Source organism: Parasteatoda tepidariorum, chromosome X1 (genome assembly GCF_043381705.1).
Source record: "Parasteatoda tepidariorum isolate YZ-2023 chromosome X1, CAS_Ptep_4.0, whole genome shotgun sequence".
Classification (NCBI taxonomy): domain Eukaryota; kingdom Metazoa; phylum Arthropoda; class Arachnida; order Araneae; family Theridiidae; genus Parasteatoda; species Parasteatoda tepidariorum.
In genome coordinates this window covers 1,229,894-1,257,058 of record NC_092214.1, presented here as the reverse complement: position 1 = coordinate 1,257,058, position 27,165 = coordinate 1,229,894, and the positions used below count along the sequence as shown (strand labels likewise).

At 30.0% G+C, this 27,165-nt stretch overlaps 1 protein-coding gene across 2 annotated transcripts in view; it reads left to right on the top strand.

Annotated features, from left to right (window-relative positions):
- LOC107444581 (cytoplasmic polyadenylation element-binding protein 2) overlaps positions 1-27,165 on the top strand; it is a 68,135-nt gene that overhangs the window by 34,922 nt on the left and 6,048 nt on the right. For both annotated transcript variants that reach the window (XM_016058755.3, XM_016058754.3), the window contains 2 exons: positions 9,334-9,452; positions 25,995-26,109. In XM_016058755.3, the coding sequence (XP_015914241.1) occupies positions 9,334-9,452; positions 25,995-26,109 (234 nt within the window). The remainder of the gene's footprint in view (positions 1-9,333; positions 9,453-25,994; positions 26,110-27,165) is intronic.

Here is a 27,165-nt window from a genome sequence, read left to right as displayed (position 1 = left end):
CACAAAAATAGATTTCATATTTGATTCTGTTGAGTACCGAGTCACGTCCGTATTCCAGTGAACGACTTGGCTGATTCGGCTGCATGATCTGCTACCTCTGTTTCAACTCTATCTGTATCTTTCTCGGACACAAAAACTTATATTCGACAGTTAATCACATCTGTTTGGCAACAACAATGGGATCTAAAAATTTCTAACAAGTTGCACTCAATAAAAACAGATTTTAACCCTTATCCTATAATGAGTCTGCGGCATGTAGATGTAAAGTTAAACCGTCTCCGAATCGGCCGCACTCAGCTGACCAACCTACATTTGTTATTTAGGGAACCTCCTCCCCAATGCAACACTAGTAAAGTTTTACTCACAATTCATCATTGTTTAATCATCTGCTCATGTTTTAACCGTCATCGTCTTACCTTTTTTGGTAGTTCTATTTTAACTCTGCAGGATTTGTTAGGTGACTCTCATCATCCTAACATTTTTGCGTTTTTATGCGCAATTGGTCTTTTATACTATATATAACTGTTTTATCCTATTTACAATTTTATCTGATTTTATGCAGCTTTGAATGCAACTGTTTTATAATGCTTTACTACATTTACTTTCTATCTGGTTTTACTCACTTTTGAATACATCTGTTTCATTGTATTTAGTTTTATAAATTCCCTGTGATTTTTTAATGAGGAAAATTTGTAATATACATTTATCTATACATTGTAATATACATTTACCTTTATTTTAAAACTGTTTGTTTGGACTATTAAACCCTACATTCAATCAATCACATGGTAGTTTCAATGTGAACTGGGTGTGGCCAATGTATGGTCAAACAGGAGAGGGAGATGTGGGGACAAACCAGTGGAGCACTTGCACAGCTGTCAAGATTGATTGCTCAGTTTCTTCCAACTTGCATTTCTTTATTTTGTTCATTGGAAATGCAGGTGTTTTTACTTTATTTTAAACTACTTTAGGAACTGATGTTTTGTTTGACACAGATATTTTTTTCACGCTTTTTTTTATTTTTAAAAGATAAAATAAAATTCCTTACTTCAACAGAATAAAATTCCAAATAAAAAGCGAATATTATAACTGAATTTTTTTTGTCTTATTGCTAAAAATTTCTTAAAAAAAAAAAAGAAGATTGAATTAAGAATTTCTGGATGCTTGATTAGGGGTCCCATACTATATCCCCTTTTCTTTTCCTCAACTCCTTTAAAAATAACCAATTGTTTCCTCCTAAACAGCTCCAGTGGAAATGACAAGCGGAGGAGGTGGAGTACACTCCTCTTTTAACCATTTTCTTCTCTCTTTCTAAGCTGAGTCATATTGTGTTATTTCCATCGAAGGAGAGGGCTAAACCCACTAATTACCCACTAAAATTCCATCCCCAAAGATTGTGAAAGTGAAACTCGTTTCCGCTTCGTTCATTCCTTCTTTAGAAAATTTTTGGTGCTCACTTAGTTATTTCTTATTCCTCTTATTATTAGTTATTTTGTTATATTACAGTTTATATTACAGATTTCTGTAATCAGTCGCAGTTTTAATTCTTCCGCTAAATATGGTTGAATTATTTTTTTATAATAGAAGAATAACTTACTTTCCTGAAATTTGAGATTCTCCAACCTTTTTCTCTTAAACTCCAAACTGGCTCCTATTTTCATCAATGGTTATGTGCCAGGACATTTTAGAAGGGGGCCGTGATAAATTTATATTGATAATTTGAAATATACTTTGATGGAGAATGGCTTTGTTACCAGAAGGCTTTAGCTTATTAAGTCATGATAATTGGGACAGGTGGAAAACAGACATTAAAGTTTTGTTATTGGATAAAGGCTGTTGGAAATTTTTTGAAGGAAAAGAAGAAAAGTTAGAAATTTTAGCTACAAGAAGGGAAAAACAGGAATTTGAATTAAGAAAAGATCATTTTCAACATTGTATTATACAATTCAGCCAGAGTTCAAACCGCTTATTCAAGATTGTTTAGATGGAAAAAGGGCTTGGGAGCAATTGGTTCTGCAATTTGAGCCAAAAACAAGAGCTAGACTCATTCAGATACTTGATAAGTTTTTTAGCATAAAGTATCAAGCAAATGAAAGTATAGGCATTTTTATTGCTAGACTTAAAACAGCTGTGAAAAAGCTTAGTGAAGCAAGTCATGAATTAAATCAGTTGTTTCAAGGCTTTCAAGCAATAAGGCATCTACCACCCGAATTCTTCGCTAACATTCAGATAATTTATTGTTGGAAACATGAAGATTTCACGATTGATAAAATTGCTGAAGAACTAAGAGAAGAAAGCAGACTTACACAAGTGAAAGCTGATATTCGTCCAGAAGTTAGTGCTTTTAACATTTCTTCTATAAGTAAAAATGAAGAAAGTATAGAGATAGAAAAAAATCTCAAAGTAAATTAGCAGAAAGTAATAGAAAAGTCATTGGTTCATATCATCACTGCCACAAGTATGGACATTTAGTTGCAAATTGTAGAGATAGTTATCCCAGAAATGTAAAGTCAAAGTAGAGTAAACAGAAAAGAAATTTCAATGACCAGTCAACTGCTTTAGTTGAGACTTATACAACACACTCTGAGGAAGTTGGTGAAATCATGATTAAGAATGATGATAGAATATGGGTTTTGAATTCAGCTGCAACTACACATTTCTGTAAAAATAAAATGTTAATGCCAAGTTAAGAAGAAACAAATAATGTAAGCATGGCTTTGGCTGTTGGGGATATTTCTAGTAAGGAACTGTTGAATTTTCAGTTAAAGTAGGAGAAGAAATGAGTAATATAACTTTAACAAATGTTTTGTACAACCCAAGTATTCGCAGAAACCTAATATCTATTTCACGCTTGGAAGCTGCAGGAGCTAATTTTGTTGGAACTAAGAGAATATTATGAGTATATTCAAATGATTGGTTAAAATTATTTTATGCCACTAGAAGAGACGGATTATACTACCTGAAGCCATTCAAATATAAGACTGGAACCCCAAAAGCTGAAGATAGTGGATTTAATGTTGGCACTTGTAAATCAGGAACAGATATAGCTACATTGTGGCATAGGAGATATTGTCATATTAATTTTGACTACCTTAAAGAAACTAGTAATAACCAGAATGTAAGGGGATTACCTAATATAGAAAAACCAGATGAAAATTGTGACACTTGCCTCCTTGCTAAATCCAATAGAATCTCATTTAAGTCAGTTGCAAGTCGTACTTTTTAGCCACTTGAAGTAGTATATATGGATATCTGTGGTCCAATGCTGAAAACTTCGAAAGAAGGAAATAGGTATTTTTTGGCAATTATAGATGATTACAGTCATGCAGTAGTTTTATACCTTATGAGGAATGAAAGTGAAGCATTGAAGAAATTTAAGAATTATCATGCAAAGATGGAACGCTTGACTGGAAGAAAATTAAAGTGTATCAGGAGTGACAATGGTGGCGAGTTCTGCAATAACCAATTTGAAGAATACTTTGAAGAGCATGGAATTTGTGCTTAACGAACGAATTACTATACGCCAGAAGAAAATGGTGTATGTGAAAGACTTAATAGAACTGCTCTGGATGCCATTAAATCTATGTTGAAGGATAGTAACATGAATGAAGAATGGTAAGATGAAGCAGTATGTTGTTTTGTTCATACATGGAACAGAATTTCAAGAAAAGAAAACACCGTATGAGATGTTGTATGGAAAGTAACCACCAGTAATGTATTTTATAGTGTTTTAATGTAAGGCTTATGTTGGTGTACCTAAACAAAAGAGAAATAAATTCCAAATGCGTGCCAAAGAAGGTGTAATGCTAGGTTATGCTTTTTCAACCAAGGGCTATCGTATCTACTTACCTGAAAATCGTAGAGTTATAGAAACAAATAATGTTAAATTCAATGAAAATGAATGTGCAGTGGAAGTCATCCTGGACCAAAGTAGAAAACCAACAAGAACAAAATGGAATGAAAGAGAAGAATCAGATGATGAAGATATTATTCATAGGCCAGAATTTGACTCAAGTTGTAGTCACGAAAGCATCAAGAAGGTATCCGATTAAAACTGGTTAAGAAAAGCAACTAAAGGATCAGATGGATCTAGAAATGATATTTATTATTGCATAGAAGGATCTATCAACCAATTTAGGTCATCAAATGACATTGAGAAATATTGTAATAGTCATGGAATTGAATTTGAAAAAGATTTATTTGATTTTAGTGGTAGGAATGAATATTCTGGTAAAGTAACCAGAAATGAAGTCGGCATAGTACAAGGAGATAAAGCAAATTTAATTGAGTATAATATTCCAAAAAGCTACAAAGAAGCAGTTGAGTCAAGAAATTGTGAAAAATAGAAGAATGCAATGGAAGAGGAAATTGAAATGATGAAGAAAAAAGAAGTGTGATCATTGGTAGAGAAGCTGGAAGATACTAAAGTGATAGGTAGTAGATAGGTTTACAACCTAAAAACCGATGAATCAAATAAAATTGTGAGACATAAAGCCAGACTTGTTGCACAAGAATCTAAGCAACAACAAGGTATTGACTATTATGAAGTGTACAGTCCTGCGGTAAATTTTTCTCTCATAAAATTATTTTTCGTTATTTTTGAAGTTTAATGAACTGGGTTCACTGTCAAGTTGATGTAAAAAGTGCACATTTATATTCAGACTTAACAGAAGAAATTTATATGGCACAACCTGAAGGTTTTGTAGTAGATCGATCGAAAGTGTGTAAATTAAAAAAGGCAACATATGGATACATCAATCAGGACATGAGTGGTACACTGAAGTACGAATTATACGAAGTGTGTTGTACGAATTAAAACTTGAAAAATTAAATTGGTGCAACGGAATATTCACAGGAGATAATGTGTTGCTATTGATATATGTAGATGATATTGTGATATTTGGAAAAAGTCAAAAGAACATAGATCTAATTTTAAAAGAGTTGAATCAAATTTTTGAATTAAAGATTGTGGGTGAAACAATGAAACTCTTAGGTATAGAATTTGAGAAAATTAATGTTCATTTAGTAATCCACCAGAAAGAATATATAGAGAATACAGTGAAGCATTTTAGCAAGTGGTACAACATACCCATAGTTTCATTGCGAATAGCTAAAGGATTAAATTTGTCAATGCAGGATTGCCCTCAAACAGGAATACAGAAAGCTGAAATGGAAAATATTCCATACCGAAGTGTTCTTGGATGTGTATCCTTTATAGCAAGTAGGACAAGACCTGAAATATCTTATGCTGTTAACATTTTATCACAGTATCAAGAAAATCCTGGTATCAAACATTGACAAGCTCTGCTGAAACTATTAGGGTTGTCAAAAATCTCAGATCTGTCAATAAAGTTCTACACTGATACTGACCATGCATCAAACAGAGATGACAGAGTGTCAACTACTATTTGGAATTATTGTATATGTAGGTGATATTCCTATCTTGTGGAAAACCTTTAAACAGAAAAGTGTTTCAATTTCTACCATGGAGGCTGAGTATATCTCTTGATCAGAGTCAGTCAAGGAGTTAGTGTGGTTAAAAAATGTGCTAACTGATAAAAGAAACTCCAATTGGACATACCAAGCTATGAATTGTTTTGTGATAACAGTGCTGCTATTGATTGTTCTAAATCTGAAAATTTGAACTCTCGAAGCAAACACATTGATGCTCATTACCATTTACCAACACCATTATAGATATTGTTGTTTGAGAATTATAATTTTTTGAGAAACTTCTTTTACATTTTTCCTGTGGCACTTTCATAAACACACTGTGATGACAAACAAATAATTTTCTGCAATTAATTAATAAAAAAATATTTACAATCCAATAGAAAGGCACTAGAATTAAAGGATGGTATTTTTTGTTAATTTATTCTTCCATTACTCATGGTACTATGGACAATTCATAATCATTCACTTTGATTTTGATGGGAATTATGCATCAAAATTTAATAAAATAAACATCTTAAAAGATTGCTTGATTTCTTAGATGTCAAATAATAATTGTTTGGTATTATAAAACATTTAGCAGGCAGAAAACATTAAAAATAAGTTATAAAGTAGGTAGGCATAATGCAGATCTTTTAGTCTTATTTTATAAAAATAGATGGCGTAATTAATAAAAATGTTAAATTTGAAACTTAATTTTAATTTAATTTTAGTAATCCACAATAAATAAATAAAATATTAATTTAATTCGATAAACATTAACGTAATTACCGTATTTTTCGGTGAAAGCGCCATGGCGCTATCGAAAGAAAAGTTGTTTTTTTCCTACATGCGGCGCTTCCGTCGAAATATTTCTTAGCAAAAAAATTTTTCAAGGAAAGTTATTTAAGATGGAAATAATTTTCTGAAGAAAGACTATTCAAAAAAATTAACGAAGTCAACGAAATATTCGCCCGCATCGCGATCTGCTGCAGAACATCGCCAATTCTTAGCAAACTTTCGGCAGCAGCCTGTAGAAAGTAAATAAACGAAATAATAATTTTTGAAAAAAGCATCGCATAAGGAGAAAATTTAAAATTTATGCATCTTGTATCCACCCCCAGCTTAAAGAAAAATCGCGAGTTAGAAATCTACTTAGCGCCTTGGTCATTGTAATTGGAGCGAACAGAAAAGGAAGTAATAGGACCCTAAATCCGACACTTACGGGACTGACGAAATGCCGAACTTCGGATCTCTTTCGGAAATTCCAATATGGCACCCATATATTACTATAATTCAGTTATACTGTTAATTTCAGAAAAACCAATAAATTTAGTTAAGTTTTGATCGTAGATTATGATGGGATGAATTTAAAACTGGTCCGTCTTAAGAAATTTTATTAATCAAAATAATAATCTATATAATATAATCAAGAAGAAATAATCGTTTCTTCTTTGGAGCGAGATCATAGTTTTAGTTTTTTCTTTTAGATAACATTTTGTTTTAGCAAAAGAGGCTTACCTCGCAAGAAAAAAAGAAAAGCTAACAAGGAACTACAAAAAAAGTAACAATTAATGCTAAGAAACTAACAATGAATAACAACAAAAAACAAGCTAAAAACTAATAACGATAAAAAAAAATAACTATTAACCAGAAGAAAAAAAAACAAGCTAACTAATAACAAAAAAAAAAATAAAAAACAAATTAACAGTTAATAATTAATAAAAAACAGCAAAAAAAATAATGAATCGAATTAAAAACAGCAAAAGGCATAGAATTCATTTTGTTGTTTCAATGTCAACTGGGTGTGGCCAATTTATGGTCAAGCAGGGGAGGGATGTGAGGGGCAAACCAGTAAAGCACAAGCACAGCTGTCAAGATTGATCAGTTTTTTCCAGCTTGCATTTCTTTATTTTGTTCATTGGAAATGCAGGTGTTTTTACCTCTCACTTTATTTTGAACTGCTTTAGAAACAGATGTTTCCTTTGACACAGATGTATTTTTTTTCAAGCTTCTTTTTTATTTTTAAAAGATAAAATAAAGTAAGTTACTTCAACAGAATAAAATTCCAAATAAAAAGAATATAGCTGATTTTTTTTTGTCTTATCAATATAAATTTCTTTAAAAAAAAGAAAAAATTTGATCAGATTAAGTGCCGAATTTTGGGATGCTGGATTAGGGGTCCCATACCCTTTTCTTTTCCCCAACCCCTTTAAAAATAACTGATTGATTCCTCCTAAATAGCTCCAGTAGAAATGACACGTGGAGGAGGTGGGGTGCACCCCTCTTTTAAACATTTTCTCTCTTTAGATGATTCCCATTGGGTTATTTCCATTGAAGGAGAGGGCATTCTACCCACTAAAATTCCGCCCCCAAAGATTGTGAAAGTGAAACTTATTTCCCCTTCGCTCATTCCTTCAGAATTTTTTTGGGGCGTGCTTAGTTATTTCTTATTCTTGTTATTATTAGTTTTTCCTCAAATTGTTAACGGTAATAAATTTTAAAATCTTGTTATTTTAAAATCTTTTTTTTAATAAATTTTTATTTTATTTTTCTTATTACATTGTTTTACGGATTTCTGTAATCAGTTCAGCGTTAATTCAACTACTGAACATATAAATATTTTTTTGCTGTTCTTCTATTTTTTGGCGCGGTGCCAACTGGTAAGAACACCTTCATTTTATATCGTTTTGTTGTTTGTTTTTTTCTTTTTTTGCTGAAAGAGAAAACTTTTTTTTTTGCTGAAAAAGAAATTTTTTATTATAATTTAGAAATTAAAACTTTACTTTATGAAATGCATAAAAAAATGTAATTTTTTATTATACAGATATTCTAAATGGTAATTTAAAGGTCTCTTCTAAAAGGATGCTGATATGCATGGTTTAGCGCCATTGCAGCGCTTGCGCCAAAGCGGCACTTACTATAAATGTTTTTTTAAAAATTTCATTTTTATCGATGTGCGGCGCTTGTGACGAAGTGGCACTTTCGCCGAAAAATACGGTAAATAAATATCAAGTTAAAACTATAGTTTTTATTTCATAGTGGATATAAGAACTGAGCAAGGCAATTAAACTTAGATTTCAATGTTATTCAATAAATTAGTGTGATATTAGCTTCATAAGAATTCATGCATATGATAACCATAAATTAAACGAAAAATTAAATACATTTTTTTTCTTAAAATAGCTAATAGTTACTTATCAACAAACAAAACTTGCTCCTTGAGGTTTCGAAGCTCTAGAATTCCATTTCGTATTTGTAAGTTCCCCAAATTCCTTTACCCACATGTTGCAATCTTCTAAATTTAGAATATTGCTTTTAAGGGTAATAATGTTTGATGAACTACTTTCTACTTCATTTTTAAATGAAGAAGGCAGTTTCTCAGGTGAAAAAACACATTTCAAGTTTGTAAAACAAAAGCTGGAGTACAGAAATCACTCAATGCTGAAAATAACTAGCATGACAGAATGAAATAGCCATACGCCACAGAAGGTGTTTTCAAGAAATCTAATCAGCGCTCTCAAAATCTCTTGGAGATCCTATAGATGTAAAGAGAGTTTGCATGCTCCCAGACCCTTGCCTATAGCTCAGTAAATGACAACATAAGTAGTTAATACAGTAACCGTTTGTCGTCACATCGTGATTTTCTTATGCATAATATGGGTAAATTGGCAACTCCAAAAGTTTTTTTATTAACTTTATTTTGAACAAAGATTCTAAAACATATGTTTAAGGATAATAATGAAATGATGTGTAGGTTTTAATTTTATCTTATCTTATTAATGCACTATATTTATTTTCCGTGAAGCTTCTTTGTTTTATCATTAGTCTTTAACTTGATTTTTTTATATGTATAATAATATAATGTATGTGTTGCTTTATATAGTTTCTAATTTCATTTAGGTTATGCATTTCTTCTCTTCCAAGATGAATCATCTGTTCAAGCTTTAATTGATGCTTCTATTCAAGAGGATGACAAACTTTATTTGTGTGTTTCTAGTCCTACAATCAAAGACAAACCGGTAAAAATTATTTGTTGTCGAAAGAATATCATAGTTAAGTTTTACTCCTGTATTATGTTTAAAAGGTAGTACTGAAAATAAAAAATAATTCTTGAAAATACAATGTTTCAGTGTTGGTATTATTGATTCGGTTTCCATAAATTTTTAAAATATGAATAATATTGAAAGCTAATGGGCAATTAAATGATACATCGGACAATATAACAAAAAATAAACATTTAATAGCATCCATCCATTACCAAATTTCTTAGTCTTTTTTAAGTATTTTGCAGTAATAATAAAAAAGTTTATTAAAATCTTAATATAGTTTATATTGGTAATATCAGTTATATGAAAATAGTAATGTAACATCAGTTACAAACTCCTTCTCTATTTGCCTATTTCTATATGCCATTTCATGTGTATTAAATTCTGTTAAGTTCTTTCAAACAATTAATATTGATAAATTTTCGGTATTTTGTATTTTCAATTAAAGGTATTGTTTCTTAAATGTTTAAAACAAGAAAGATGGAGGGCGGTGTAGCTCTGTTAAAACTCTTATTCCAAAACATAAATATTTCACAAAGCGGTGGGTAAGAACTATTTTAAATCAACTGCCAGCTGGTTGACATTCTCTTGCATACAGTATGCAGGCTATGGGAGGTTTATCATAGCATTTTATATTTGTAATGTAAATTCACATTTGTTCATTTTTGTCATATTGTATTTTTCTATTTTTTCCCCTCAAAATACTACCCACGCTATAGTTAATACTATTGTCTACTTGCCAACACCTCTATTCTCTATTTTTTTTCCTTTTTTAAAATTCAATATTTATTTTTTTACTTCTCCATATTGTAAAATAAAATATATTTCATACATCTGATAAGATATCCTTAGTTTCAATAATATAACTTCTTTTAATAATTTAACATTTTAATAATTTAGCAAATAATATCCATATTTTTAGCAAGTTTTGAATGCATACTTGATATTTTTTTTGGCTTGTTTGAAATTTGATTATGAAACAAAACATTTAGTGACTTATAATGCTTTAATCAGAATTTAAAAAAATATATATTAAATCAGATTCCATTTAACAATTTCTTACGATTATTTTCACTTGAAAATATAATATTTTTATTGTGTTTGAAATATATCTTTAATACAGTACGTTTTTTAACCTTTTATTTATTGTTTGTTAAAGCAAAATTTAACATACTCCATATGTTTCATTGAATTGTCAAACAGTTTACAAGATTTTGATTCTAGTTTATAGAGTAATTCATAGGTCGAAATTATTAAAATTGCCAAGTTTGTTTTTTCTTTTATATTTTTGTTTAAGTAAACTTTCAAATTGTTTACAAAAACATCTTAAACAGGGAGTGTTCACATGAAATGTGTGCTTATATTTTTCTAAATCTATTAAATAGCATCTAAATATAAATAATTTACTAAAAGTGCTATAAAAGCTAAATTGTGTTAAAATTTTATCAAAAAATTCTTAAACTGTCGCCTTTAGTAAGGCCCTTTTCAACTTATTATAAAAATAGCAATCATACTTATTACATATTGTAGAAGGGAATTATAAGCTTCGTACAAAATTAATTACAAAATACTTTCAATTGCTAAACAAGCATTGCAAAATAATGTTTCTTACCTCATTTTATCCAAAATACTTTCAATTGCTAAACAAGCATTGCAAAATAATGTTTCTTACCTCATTTTATCCAATCTAACCTATCTAATTTTCTTTCCTAACCTACAAAATCTTGATAAAATTTCTGGGTATATTTTTCTTTAAATAACCTGTAGAAATAACCTTTCAGAGAGAAGAAGAAAAAATTATGTCTCACATTTATGAAAGTCTGGTTATGTTAGTCATTTTCTTTTTGCAAATAACATCCTGTTTTTTTTTTTTTTTTTTTGCTAGTGGTTTTATCAAAAACAATACTTCCAGATAGATTTCTTTGGTTTTTTAATCTTTTTAAACAATTTAGTACAACAAATTTTCCAAGGTAAAAGAGTCTTAAGTGAAGTTTAAAGTTGTCCGAATATTTTCGATTTTTCAGACAAAACTATTTGTCCACAATTTTTAGGTTTTGACCCTGATATTCATGTATTCAGACCATCCCATTAGGATTTTGAATACGAATGCAGCTTGTTGCTATATTTTCTGGCATAGGGTTTTTAAAAATGTTTGTTTTAATTCGTAATTTATTGCGAGTCCTTTAACTCTCTGAAAGCTGTAAAATTAAGTATAAAAAATTGCATGATCTAAACACCTAAAGTTATGAAGTAATTCTCTGTGTTTCTTCCATTATTATAAGGTAGCGTGATTGTATATATATAGATAGATAGATACAATTTGTATGTTTATTAAAATTTATTTCTATATCTTTTTTACTCTATGATTGTTTCCGTTACCTTCTTCTCTCTCTTTTTTTTTACATAGTTTTTTTCTTATATCTGTTTTAATGGTAACCTTTTTCATTTGCTTTCTTCTTACAGGCTAATTTCTCCGCGAAAGTTTTGAACTGATGTAAAAATTTGTGCAAATCCCACCAATTCACAAAGCACATTTTTTTTTATCTATACTCATTTTAAAAGTTAAATTCATAATAAAGTCAGTTGAGAAACATTTTAATCTTCATAAATTATTCACAACCAATTAAAAAAAGAAATTTTTTAAATTCAGTAAAAATCTTATTCTTGGTCTGATAAATACTATTTTTCCTTGCCGAAAAAAATTTCGAGCATAAGTTTTTAACAACTTCTCAAAGAGCATTTACATAAAAATTTATCCTGTTTAAAGACAGTCCATAATATTTTGTTTACCTAGCCCTAAGTTTTTGTTCATTACGCATGTTTATTTTTTAAAATTATTACTAACTGCAATCAACATCATACATGACTTTTAGATTATGCAGAAAAAATTTCCAAAAAAATTCATTTTGTTCACACATTTATTTAAATTATGTATACCATTGGTTTTTATAACTTGCATTGTTGAGAAGGAAAAACTATTTTTAGCACTAGATGCTTATTCTATTCTTTTGAAACATCAGAGAAGAAAAACTAAAAACTATAGAAGTTGCCATTCAGTGGTACAATAATTAAATAATAAAAAAAATATATATATAAAAAAATTTAATTATAAGTGGCGCTGTATTTTGGCTCATATTGGTCTCCACTACACACTCCCCCTCCTAGTGGTAACGATTATGACACGTAATCTTTCAAATGATTAGGAAATTTCACTTTTCTGCCAGATCTGGTGGTTTTGTATTCCTTTGACCTCTCTTTCACTGACATATCTTTTGGTCTTTCGCTAAATTCTCTCTCGTTGGTTATTGGCTTTTGGTTGGGGATATCACTATCTTCCAGTTGAAGGCATGGTTTTCATCTGTCGATCGAAACTCTTTTGATTTTGCCCTGAATTTCAATATCGAAATATTTATCTTTTCTAGATATTACGGAGTATGGTACAAGATAGACAGGTTGTAGTGAAGAATTGATGTTGTTGTAAAGGAATACATGTGAACAATTTGAAAGTTGTTTTGAAACGAAAACTGTTCTTTTTACATAGGTTGTGGTAGAGATAGGTTTTATCTTCCTTAAGATTCTCTGTAAGTTTTGTGAAAATTCAGACTGTGGCATGTCAGGAAATAGTGAAAAGAATTCCCCTGGTAATGATAAGGCAGTTCCATATACTAGCTCTGCTGATGAGCAACCCAAGTCTTCCTTGACGATGGCTCTTATCCCCAGGAGAACGAGAGGTAGTGCTTCCAGCCATGATTTTGATTCTAATAGATGGCATTTGAGGCTTGCTTTTAAAGCTCTGTGTTGTTTTTCGATCAATCCATTTGCTTGGGGGTGATAGACTGTTGTAGTGTTGGTAAGAAATCCTAAATATTTTCCTAAGGTGCGAAATAGCTGGCTTTCGAATTGTCGACCTTGGTCGGACGTTATGCGAGCTGAAATACCAAAACGTGAAAAACAGTTTGAAATCAAAGCTTCGGCGATTGATTCTGCAGATTGATCTTCTAATGGAACAGCTTCAATCCATCGTGTATAGCTATCAATGATAGTTAGAAGATATCTAAATCCTTTGCAAGTGGGTAGAGGACCAACTATATCAATGTTTAAGTGCTTGAATCTATGTTGAGGAATTGCAAATTGTCCTAGGTCGGACTGTGTATGTTTATGTACTTTAGATTGTTGACATGTACTTTAGATTGTTGACATGATAAACAAGCTCTCGACCATAGCTGGCAGTCTATTGATATTTAGCAATATGAATCTTTTGGTGATGAGTTTCTTAGTGCTTCTAATCCCTGGATGCGACTGGTTACGGATAGATGAAAATATTTGTCCACGAAATTTTGAAAAAATGTATGGGCGGTTACTGCTGGTTGACACATCACAATAAATAGATTTACCGGTGCCTGGAATAGGAATTTTAGCCATCTTTAGTCTTGGATTATTTCTCAACATGGTAAAATCTTCATCATTTTGAAATTCTGCTATGGTTGTATAATCAATCGGCGATGGCATCGAAATTATGTTAATTCTGGAAAGAGCGTCTGCTACAACATTTTCTTCACCTGCAACATATTGAATATTTGTCGAAAATTGAGCAATATAATTCAGTTGTCTTGCTTGTCTAGGGGAGGCTTTCTCTAAATTTTGCTGGAAAGCAAATGTGATAGGTTTGTGGTCTGTATAGGTGGTGAAATTTCTTCCTTCTAAAGTGTATTTAAAATGTTTTATTACAGTGTAGATAGACAAAAGTTCCTGATCATACCTATATTTTCTCTGCTTATCAGTTTAAGAACGTGAAAAGAAACGTAATGGATGTATTTCCCCCTGTTCAATTTGATGTATTACAGCCCCTATGGCAGTATCAGAAGCGTCACATGTGAGAGATATAGCAGCGCTATTTGATGGATGAACCAGCATTGTAGCATTACAAAGGGCGTTTTTAAGGTTTCTAAAGGCGTTGCTAGTGTCTTCATTCCACATTAAAGATATTTTGCTGTTTTTCCTACTCCTTCTAAGTAATGAGGTTAATGGTTGTTGCAGTTTAGCACAATTTGGAATGAAACGGTGATTAAAATTAACCATCCCTAAAAACTTGTGAAGACTAGTGGTTGATGTAGGCTCAGGAACACTTTGTGACTTCAACTTTTGTCGAGAGAGGTTTAATTCCTTCAGTTGAAATTTCGTATCCCAAATAATTAATTTTCGATGTACCAAAAAACACATTTTGTGGTATTGATGCATAAGTCGTAATCACTTAATCTTTTAAAAACTATGTTTAAATGTCCGCGGTGCGTTTTGTCATCTGGGGAGACAATCAATATGTCATCTAGATAGCAGAATACAAAATCTAACCCTGATAAGACCATATTCATAAATCATTGAAAGGTTTGAGCTTCATCACGTAAAGCAAAAGTCATGAAAGGAAATTCAAACAACCCTAACAGGGGAATAATTGCTGTTTTTGGAATGTCAGCCTCGTGCACTGGAATTTGTTGATAAGCTGGAACTAAGCCTATTGAAAAAAATTTCTTTCCATGCAGAATAGAACTACAGTCTGTGAGAAATGGTAAAGGGTAATGGTCTGGAATAGTGATACATACCTGCCAACTCTTCCGGATTTTCCAGAAGATTTTATTTTTATATTTAAAGTGGTAGCAATACTCAGATTATTTAAATTAGCTTTTTGAATTATAATGATAATTATAATGATAATTATAAATGAGTTTGACCACCACTACATATAAATAATTACAATAAATATGTAAAAGCATAATAATCCTTGCGCAAGCGAATTTCAACGGGAGCAAAATATAAGTATATTTTTGAGTCAGATTCTTTTTCGTTTATTGTTTTACAACCACTCTGAAAATCCATTCTCGGAAGGAGTGAAAGTTGGCAGACATGGTGATATTGTTAAGGTCACTATAATCTCCACATGGTCTCCAGTCACCAGATTTCTTTAAGGTGAGATGCAGAGGGCTGGCCCAACAACTTTTTGAAGGTCTACAAAGACCTTGTTGCAACATGAAGTTAAATTCCTCTTTTGATGCTTTTAATTTTTCTGATGAGAGTCTTCTAGCTCTTGCGGTAACAGGGACTCCTTTGGTTTCTATAAAATGTTCAATGTTGTGACTCTTAATTTTATTATTGACAAGTGTTGGTCGTAATAGGTCAGGAAATCGTTTAGGAATATTATGTTAATTCTGGAAAGAGCATCTGCTACAACATTTTCTTCACCTGCAACATATTGAATATTTGTCGAAAATTGAGCAATATAATTCAGTCTTGCTTGTCTAGGGGAGGCTTTCTCTAAATTTTGCTGGAAAGCAAATGTGATAGGTTTGTGGTCTGTATAGGTGGTGAAATTTCTTCCTTCTAAAGTGTATTTAAAATGTTTTATTACAGTGTAGATAGACAAAAGTTCCTGATCATACCTATATTTATGCGGTAACAGGGCTCTCTTGCGGTAACAGGGACTCCTTTGGTTTCTATAAAATGTTCAATGTTGTGACTCTTAATTTTATTATTGACAAGTGTTGGTCGTAATAGGTCAGGAAATCATTTAGGAATATCTTCATACTTATTTTGTATTGCATTTAATGTTGGTGTATCAATACGATAACAAGGCATACCAATAGAGGATAAGGTTGTAGTGCCATCGATTAATTTGCGATTTTTACTGTCAACCAAAAGGTGAAAATGAGATAAAAGGTCAATACCTATTATTAGTTTATTAACATCTGCTATCACAAAAGGCCAATTAAATGCTCGCCTCAGTCCCAAATCTAATTTTAACAACTTTTGTCCATAAGTTTTAATTTTGCTTCTGTTTGCTGCAAACAGCAGATCGTTTTTCTTGTGATAATGTGGGCATCACTGAAATTTCTGCATCTGTATCAATTAAAAAATGGGTGGCAGTTCCTTTGTCCCGAATAAAAGGACGACACAGTTCCACCCCTTGACTCTCCGTCGTCAGTGAGGGGCGGGGATCTATAGTGCGCCTTTGAGGAGAACAGCTCCCGAGAAAAGTCTGGGGCTGTCTGCTGCTATGGTAACGAGTGAGATAACATTTCTAATGGGGGGTGTAATAGAGAAATGAAGGAGTCGATTGGTCTACCAGATTGGCTGCTTTATCCGCTTTCAAGAGACCTCTTCAAATTAATATTTTGACAATCTTTTGGCTTTTTTTTTAGGGAGAAGAAATAATATAGGCTTAAACGAAACCGTATTTTCATTTATACTTTTATTCGATATACGTTAATTTATTTGGAATTCAGCTGCTATTTATTTATTGGAAATAATTTTTTTTTAATGGTGGTTAAAATATTTTTTTAATCAATCACTTTTGTCTCATGAAAAAACTTTTGAGATTATTTCTCTCTTTCGATCAATATTTTTTTCTTTGAAAAAGAAAAATATTGATCTTTCTTTAATCGCTATATTCAAGAGGCATTTAATTTAGGTTTCTTATATGTGTTTTTCTTTTTTCATGCGATTAATTTATTAATTGTTGTTACATACATAAAACTGGAATAAGCATTTCATAAACTGAATACATCATGTCATTTCATTCCTGTCTAAGACTTGACATAATCTTGAAAATATGGCTCTACGGAAATGATGTTTAAAATCTATTAGATTTTATTACTATTCCAAAGATGAATAAAGAACTAAAATTTTATGTATGATTTTGATATCAAAATTTATTATTAAATTAACATACTATATAATTATTAGTTTGCTGTTTATTTTAACAAAAAATAATTTTCAATTTCAGATTTGTATTTAATTTTTTTCATTATAATTTTTGTTTGTATAAAAAGGAATCTTATTTTCATGCAGCTTCTTAATACCATTTATTAAATGATCGGATAAAGCATTTACACTTCATATAAAAAATTCATTAACATTATTTCTTACATTTTTTTATCTGTGAAATTTTAAGGACTATAAAACTTTAAAAAATATCGAACTAAAAGAAAGAAATCAAAATTTAAAATAAATTTAAAAATTAATTAAATTAATCAATTTAAAAATTAAAAGCTCTTTCAAAACATATCTACAAGAATAATGTCTTATGCGATTCGAAAAGCAACTTTTTGCTTCAAATATTTTGTTGTTATTTTAAATTTTATAATACTTAGTGGTTCTTACTTTAACTTTTGTAATATCGTAGATTTAAAAAATAAATAAAAAATAAACTTCTTAGTTATAATGTCTTGGTCTTTTTAAAAAATATTTGATTTTGTTAAGAAACTAAGAATTTTGAAGAGTTAAGAAATTAAAAAAAAAAATAATGAAACAAAAATTAAAGCAAACAAGATAAAATAAACAACGATTAAAAGAAAAAACAAAACTTAAAACAAGCGTTAAACTAACAATGATTAAATAATTAATGATTAAAATAATCACGAAAAAATATATTTTAAAAACTAAAAGCTGCTCTGTCAGAAAACGAGAGATTAAAAGAAAGACGAGTTCTCTAGGATTGCCACTTATACTAGGGAAGGGGAGCAAAGATTCGCCGACTTGTGTCAAAGCTGAGATCATTACATAACTAGTCACTTTCACTCCACACCCCTATTAGAAGTGACTTACCCTAGAAACCATAGTTCCCGCCACTACGCGAGACAGGTGTCCGGAGCTGTTCTCCTGAAAGCCGTACTATAGTTTTCCTGTGGTTGGCGATCTCTATTGTTATGCCAATCGCAAGGTTTATTGCATCTGAAAGCTTTTTCGCCGAACTTCGAGTTATAATAACATGTACTGTGTTCGAAATTACTATAATTATAAGAATTACTTCTAAACTTACTAGTGGGATCTATATCGTGGTTGTTCATAGTACTGCCTTTTGTTTAGTTCGTTAACTTGTAGTGATAGTTCCGAAATTTTTTCCTGTAGTTAAACTATGACATTGTCATTATTCTGACACGCAATGGTGGCACTTTGAAACGATGTTTTTATTTCCCACATTTTATTGGCCATTGTCGCCAATTTTGATAAATCGTCATTACTGATTGATAAAATGCTTCTTATTTCTAAGGGCAATCTTTGAAGCCAAATTATTTTAAGAAATGGTTCAGTTACTTTATCAGTAGCCAAATTTTTCATTGCTGAGAAGGTTTTTTATCACCCAAATCGACTTGAGTTTCTGTGTCTGCGAACAAAGTAATTAGCCCGTCTTTAATTTTAGTGTATTTGTCTTGTGGCAGATTCGTCAATATATCCAACGCTTGTGATAATATTTCGGCTTCGATGGTGCTTACAACATAATCATATTTTGTTTGATCAACCGTTATTGAAGCCTTTCAGAATTGTGCTTCCAACTGCAAAAACCATATATTTGGATCCAGTTTCCAAAATAGTGGAGGTTTAATGCTAACTCTGGCAATGCTCAGTGTAGAAGGATTGGTTTTATCATTTCCATCGTTGCCTGTCATGTTTGTTTGATTTGTTCTACAGTCCTGTTGTCTCCAATGAAGGGTAAGGGAAAATTAACTTGCCTTCTCTTGTATTTACGTGTAGATGGATAAAAATTGACGTACTAGAAAACACCAGGCAAAAAAACTATATATTTAGTTCACATCAGAGAAGAAAAACTAAAAACTATAGAAGTTGCCATTCAGTGGTACAATAATAAAAAAAAATATATATATAAAAATTTATTATAAGTGGCGCTGTATTTTGGCACATATTGGCCTCCACTACACTTCCAAGTACCTCTTTTGAAGCATGCAAGTTTTGCATATATAGAAGAACTGGATATCGACCCCCTCACATCTGTATTACACTTTCAATTATAAGATGCAGTACCCATAGGTGTAATGAAAAAAAAAGAAAGGTACAAAACAACCTTTGTATACAAACGCCCAATGATTTCGGTGACAAATGCAGAATTCTAGCCATGAGGTATGAACAGAGAAAAATTAAATCATGATATGTTATTTTTTCAAAAAACAATGACCTTTTGAAATATTCCAGTAATGCTTATCTTCAATCAAAAGGATGAATAACTTGTTATCTATGGGTCATCTGACAGCTGAATGCAGATTATAGCATGAAGGAAAAAAATATTGTAGAGAAATTACTCATTAATTTTTACATATAGATTTGAAGACTTCAGTGATTTAGAACAAAAAAATGGTAATTGACCAAACAAATTTTAAAAAAAAAATTATATTGAAAAATTTACATCATTTTTTAAAATATTTATAATTAACAGTAGTCAAACACACTAATACAATGAGCCTATTTATTTTTAAATTTTTTCTCGAAGCATTGAGAACACTTAGTATACATTTCTGTTTTACATATATTTTATAACTAACATTCAAAATATTCAGTTAATGAATGCTTTTTCTCATTAATATAACATTTTTTTTCTGTTATCGATGTACTTTGTACTGCATGGTGCAATTTACCATACATTGTAAATGTAAAAATTATTTATGTAATAAAGAAAAATAGTTGTAGCAGTAACCGCTATCTCAAAAAATTTCTACGCTTCTAACTCTTATAACGCAAAAATTATTCGTTAATAAAAATTCGAAATTTCGTGCACATTTAACAAAACATTTAAAGAACATTTTGATATAAAATGTTATTTTTATATGCATTGATTGGCTTTTGAACCATTTAAATGTTTTGCAAATAAAGTTTTAAGTGCATTTTTTGCATTCACGTATTCTATCTAAAGATATCATGCCCTGTTTTGAACGAACTTTGAAATGGTTATGGCCAAAAAATTGTAAAATTCGAATTTTTAAAATTGTTACATAGTATAATTTTACGAACAAAAATAATAGCTATTTTAATCAAGGGACTCAATGTTAATATACATTGTAAATAATTTCAAAGATACTTTTAAAATTTCTCCTTGCGATTTCCTTTTTCTTTTCAAGGAAGCTTTTAAAGTGAACATCTATGTCCGGCAAAATGCTAATGTCTCCATTAGAGAAAAAGAGTACGTCCATCGGTTTGAAAAGATTTCAAGCAATATAGCTTAAATTTGTAATTATTTTTCAATTTACAAATTTTAAATTTGCGTCCGAAAAACTAATATTAACTAACTTACATTTATTAAAAAAATTTCCTCGCATGACTGCTGTTTGTCTGCCTATGTTTTGGTTTCCCTGCAAAGCTGAAAGCACATTTTCTACCAAGATTTTTGTTTCGCCCTGCAGAAGCTTTTTACATATTGACATACGCCTGCAACGAACCTTTCACACAGTTAATTAATTATTGTTTACCACCTATCAACGCGAAGCATTCTTTCCTCTACGATTTAAATTTGCTTTTGCTTTCATAGTTACAAATTTTAAGTCACAAAAAATGGACACTAAAAATAAGAAGTTAGGGGACTAAATTTCGAAAAATAAGTTTTTATTTTTACTTCTCAGGACTTATTAGACCGTTTTTGCTTAAATTTTGTATTTTGACATTTAAAATTGCAAATGATGAAAAAATTATATACCTTACATTTCTTAAGTTTCTCGATTTCAATTAAATAAAATAATAATAAATGTTTACTAAAAGTTTTATTTTGCATGAAATTATCTTTAGAAAAACGAATAGGAATTCATTGATCTGATTGGAATTGTATGCAAAACTTTTTCAATTCGCTTCAAAAAAATTGGGATATAGTGAAATACACAACAAAAGTTAACTTTAAAGGGTCCAAACTTTCAAGCGCGCTCTTGAAAAAACTGTTGAAACAATATTTCTAGATTGAAACTACTATATTTAGGGGGTCAGAAATCCGAATCCGACGAAAAAAGGTATATTTAATCGGAGTACGTTTTTATGCCTAATTTCCTAACTTAAAATATCGTTTGGACTATTTAATTAGTGCATAGTAATAGCTTCGAAATAATAGCTCAATGATAATGATGATAATATCTTAATCTCGTCATATCTCAAGAACGTTTTACGTTTTGATTGAATCGAAAAATTTTTCATACAATTGCAAAAATTAGTTTTTCCAAAGGTAATGCCATGCAAAAAATATAGTTTTAAATAGTTAAAAAATGTTTAATATTTTTATTTATAATATGCTTTGGAAAAATTCTAAATCCCGATTTTTGAAATCCCCGTGTAGTAAATGGCGACTGATGCGCGTTAAATCTGTCGAGTCACAGAGTCCTCCATGTTCCCATAACAAATCAATTCCTCTGGGGGTATACTTATCCAGGAGTTTCCTTGTCTTCTGGATTGGTTCAAAACTACAAGGCTATGGAGTTGAACATTAGTAGTCGTAAACCCGAAAATTGGGTCGGTTTTTTAACGACGGATAAAATAAAATAAAATAGCAAGATATTCAAATTTTTATATAATATTAAGGAAGGTAATTTTAAATATCAAAATACAAAATTTGAATGAAATTGGTTGAATAATTCGAGATAAATAAAATTTTAAGCAAACTGGCTTTTTAAAAATGTGATAACTCAGAAACTAAATGATCGATTGCTCTGAAAGTTTGTATTTTGAAATTAAAATGATGTAAAAATATGTAGAACATGCAATTCAATTTATTTTACTATTATTTAATAAACTAATAAAAAAATAACAAGTTATTATTTTAAAAAAAATGTCCTTAAAAATTTGTGTATAAAATGTTTTTTGTAATTTTATGCAAACATTTTTCAATACACTCAAAAAGGTCTCGAGATAATGGGCTATAATCGAAGAGTGAAGTTAAAATTAAAGGACCCAAACTTTCCAACTCTCTCTTTGCCATAACTTCAGACCATATCTTCCAGATTGCGGCTGTTTCCGCATTTGGAAAGTTAATAACCTAAAACTATAGACAAACTTGTATGTTTATCCAGCACAGAATGCATTTTTCTGTTCATTTTCGTAACTTAAAATATGGTATTGACTCTTTGTACGTGAAAATATGATTAAATCAAACGTTAATCAAGGTTCAATCAAATCAAAAAGTCAATCTAATTAAAAATATATTGTTACTGTTTGTTTTGCTTTTTTACCTACTGCATATTTATTGCATTGATTAAAATATAAACCTTGAATCCGAATAAGTAAATGATTTTCCTCATTTAAAAGTATTTTTTAAAAAAAATAAGATGAAAAAATTTGAAATTTTTTATTTCATTCTTATACTTTCATATTGCTTGAAAATTTCAAAAAGCAATTATGTGATCCCATGAACCATTAATAAACACATTACATAAAAAAGATTTTGTAAAGAAGATGACCTGCGTCCCCTAGCGAAGAGGCATGATTAGATTACCCCCTCCTCAGTTATCCAAAAGAAAGAATAGCAGTTTGAAGGATAAGTTCCAAGAAAATGAAGATGTGTCTGTTGGAAAGGATTTCTATGGGACTTCGAGAAGTCGTCAAATTCAACCATGGCTAATCGCATCCGGTCTCTAGCTTAACAATGTATGGGCAAAGTTACAAGTAGTGCAGTGAAACTACAATTACATAGAATTTACAATGTATTTTACTAATTTTTATTATTAATTCTTAAAAATAAATAAATAAGAAATCAACTGCTAAAATTTTTATTAATCATTCATAAATGAATTTTTGACATTATTAGAATATATTACATACCGCCCTTGCACAATGGCATTGTTTAATGACAAATAATAGATTAATGCTGTTTGCTATTATTATATTAATCAGACTATATTAGGTCTAAGTTGGACCAGTAGGCACTATGACATTTAACTAAAGGTTTTTAAAGCAAATAATCCTGTTAGTAAAATTATACTTGGAACACCAAATATATTTTTTGTAACTCTCAGAGCTCCTTTTAAATTTTTCAGCTCATGAATCAGTTTTTTTTAAACAGCACAGTATTTAATTCGGCTGTATAATGTGAAAAATATTGCATTAATTTTGTCATACTGAGTCTTATTGTTAGCTCTAATATTTCCTCTCTTACCTTTTTCTTAGATAATTTACTCTGCTTAGATGGAAAAAAATAGTTTAACTCATTCGTTTTATGTAATTTTCAAATGTTTGTATTGTTACAATGTTTTAATTAGTATTTATTTATTTTTATTATTTATTCAAAATTATGATATCTTCTCTATTTTTATTACCGTCATTCGGGGCTACTTGGTGCAGGATTTCGCAGTTTTTGAACTTTGACATGTAAAAAAACTATGTTAATTCAAACTTTAGTAAAATTTATCGATATTATATTCATAACTGGATTCAGACGACTGAATTTGATCAATATTGGCATTATTTGTATGTAATATTTACGAATAATAAGTCAAAACATACCTTGCACAAAGTAGCCCCCAAATGGGGCTACTTTGTGCAGCGATAGGAATTCAGTTTAATAATCATGTTTTTAGTAAAATATTGATATAAAATTGTTAAAAAAGTTAATTGTTGACATTTTTAAAGACAAAAACATCAAGATATGTAAAGATATTAGTTTGAAAATAATTTTCAGCGTTAAAAAACCATTTTTTTTGAAGAATTTTTTCTTAAAAAGAATGTTTATTTCAAAACATTTGAGTTTAAACAAAAGGAAACCATATACTTTTTTTAACATTGAAATGGATGATATTTCAAAAATAATAATTATTACATATTCATTAACATTTATAATATTGATAAATTTGAACATAACATGCTTGAATGAACATGACAGAACTTGCTCTTCAGTTTCTGTCAAAATCACCTGATGTCCTATAAAATATATTTTTATGTGTTAAATCGTTTGATTAATTCATTAGAAAAATCTTTGTAGAAGAAAAATAATAGTTTACCAGGAAGTTTCACATGTTTCTTGTGAATTTTATTAGAGATAGTATTTCTGTGGATTTTGTACTTCCGAGAAGCTTCTGCAATCGACATACCACCAGTAACTGCTTGCAAACATTGTTGCAGCTTTTCTAAAGTGTAATCACGGTAGTTTCTCGTTCCATGTATTTTTTTATAACGTCTGACCATTTTTCTGTCGGAAAAAAAAAACGAATGAAACTTTGCACAAAGTAGCCCCAAAGTGCATTTTTTTTCGTTTTCCGTTTATTTGTTATTAATTTTCAAATTCTTTTAACGGTAGCATGATATAATTGTTTATTAATAAATAAATAAAAAATTTTGCACTTACGACAATTGTTTTGTCTTTGCATTTCACAGCTAAAGTTTCCACGCACACTTTTTGACATCCGACGTCCTAGGAAAGTTGTTGACATTGGATGAACGAAACACACCCTGAGATTGTTTTAAAATTCGAAACAATGTTTGTAGTAATGGAAGAGATTTCTATCTTCAAATTCCACACATTTTTAACATGAAATAAATATAATACTGAATAGCAGCACTTGAAAAATGCCAAATTCGAATTTGCACAAAGTAGCCCCCGCTGCACAAAGTAGCCCCACCCCGAAGGACGGTACTATAATTATTTTACTATATTTTTTATTACATTATCAGGAATGGTCAGATTAATGATATCATCAAATAATATTTTCTTTCTCTAATTTTCAGAATATAAACATTTTTGTTTACTGAAATGCAGGATGAAAGTAAAACTCAAGACAAAAAAAAAACTAAAAATTGACTGAAATGAAAAATCACTTTTTTATGTCCCCAATGTTTAGTCAGGAGGATGATCTAAAATTTGGACCACTTAATGTTAATTTTACAGAACTTAGAAAAAAGTTTGCTCACAATTCTAAAATTCATTTATTCAAAGATAATTTAAAAAATAACTTTCAGTAAATATTTATTATTTTTCTTCATAATAGTAAAAAAATGAATTAGGTATGCAGTTTTTTCTTTTCTTTAAGGAATGGTAAACAAAAATGGTTACATGGTAAAAAACAAAATTTGAGTGAAATCGGCTAAGTAGTTTCTGAAAAATCGAATATTAAAAAAGTTGTATTTCTAAGATTCGATTTCTCGGGAACTATTCCAAATTTTGTATTTTGCCATGTAAAATTACATACTTGAAAATGGTGCAAAAACTGTTTACCTTTCAATCCAAAAATTTTTCAACTATTATTAAAAAAAATAATAGTATTTCCTAAACTTTATTTTTTGCATGGAATTATCTTTGGATTAACAACTTTTATAATTGTGTGCAGAAAATTTTCAATTCACTTAAGAAGTTCTCAAGGTATGGCAAAATATTCAAAAAGTAAAATTTGCATTGAAAAGGTTCAAACTTAGGACTGCTCTCCTGACCAAACTAGAGAGATCATATTTCCCAGATTGCGGCTACCCTCTATAATTTAGGTGTTCAGAAATCTGAATCCATCAAAAAAGGTATGTTTTTTCAGAGAAAATGTGCTTTTGTGTCTGATTTTGTAACTTAAATTATCATCTGCACTAACAAATAGGCTTATTTGAGGTCACCCCCTCGATTGAGTCCTAGAGCGTGACAATCCAATCATCAGATCAAAAGTTATTCAGGTTTGTCCTTTTTTTGCACGAAGTCCATCATCAGTTCCAATCGCGAATGTATTAAGGTAAAAAGAATTTAATTATGTTCTTTGTTAATTTTTCATTTTTATTGTACTTAATCAACAGGTTCAGATTCGTCCATGGCGATTAAGTGATGCAGATTTTGTGTTGGATGCATCTATGCCTCTTGATCCCAGAAAAACAGTTTTTGTTGGAGGTGTTCCTCGTCCTCTTAAAGCAGGTTTGTAATTCTCTTGTTTATTTTATTTGTTTGAGCAATATTTTATTTAAGATTAGGATTAATAATAAATGCCTCTTTCATATTATGTGATAAATGTATGATCCAATTTTTAAATTTAGTCCTTGTTGTCAATTTTTTTGAATACTGGAAGAATGTTATTTTTCTTTTGAAAATAAATAAAAATTTATTTGGAATATCTATTTAGCTTTGGATTTTTCAAATATGATCACATATTCTTTAATGGGTTATCAACTTTGAAATCAGAAATATTTTACAGAATACTGCTTACGTACCTGCCAAGTCTCCTGCTTATTAAAAAAACTACTGTATTTTACGACTGTCTCCTGTTTATCCATATATTCTAAAATTTCTCTGTATTTGTTGAAGAAATTTTTTTTTTTAAATTGGCGATAAAATATCCGCTAAAAGCAAAAATACTTCTCTTATTTCCTCAACAGATGGTGCTATTGCTACTACTGCAGTATGTTGAGTGTTTATAGTTATAATTATGAATAATGGTTTAAACAAAATCTTCTTTTGATTAAGATTTATATACATATTTTTTACTTAGCTAAATGTTATTGTTTTTATTATTTCCAATTTTGACTTGCATGATGTATCAAAACTTTACTCAAAGCCCAAAAAATTTCGTTAGTGAAATCTCTGTTATTTTGTTTCACCTATGTGCTTATAATAATACCATTTGACGATGACTTTAGATCTAAAAAAGAAAAAAGTTGCCTAATATTCGCATCTCGTTTTTAATAATGGTTAAAACATTATTAAAAACGAGAATGAAAACATTATTAATAATGGTCAAAAAATTTCGTTAGTGAAATCTCTGTTATTTTGTTTCACCTATGTGCTTATAATAATACCATTTGACGATGACTTTAGATCTAAAAAAGAAAAAAGTTGCCTAATATTCGCATCTCGTTTTTAATTGTATTCTGTAAAAAGATAAGTAGTAACACATCATATGTGTTTTTGAAGTTTCAAATTTTATATTACCTGGCTCCTACGGTCCTTAAAAATATCCACATCACGTTTTTAATT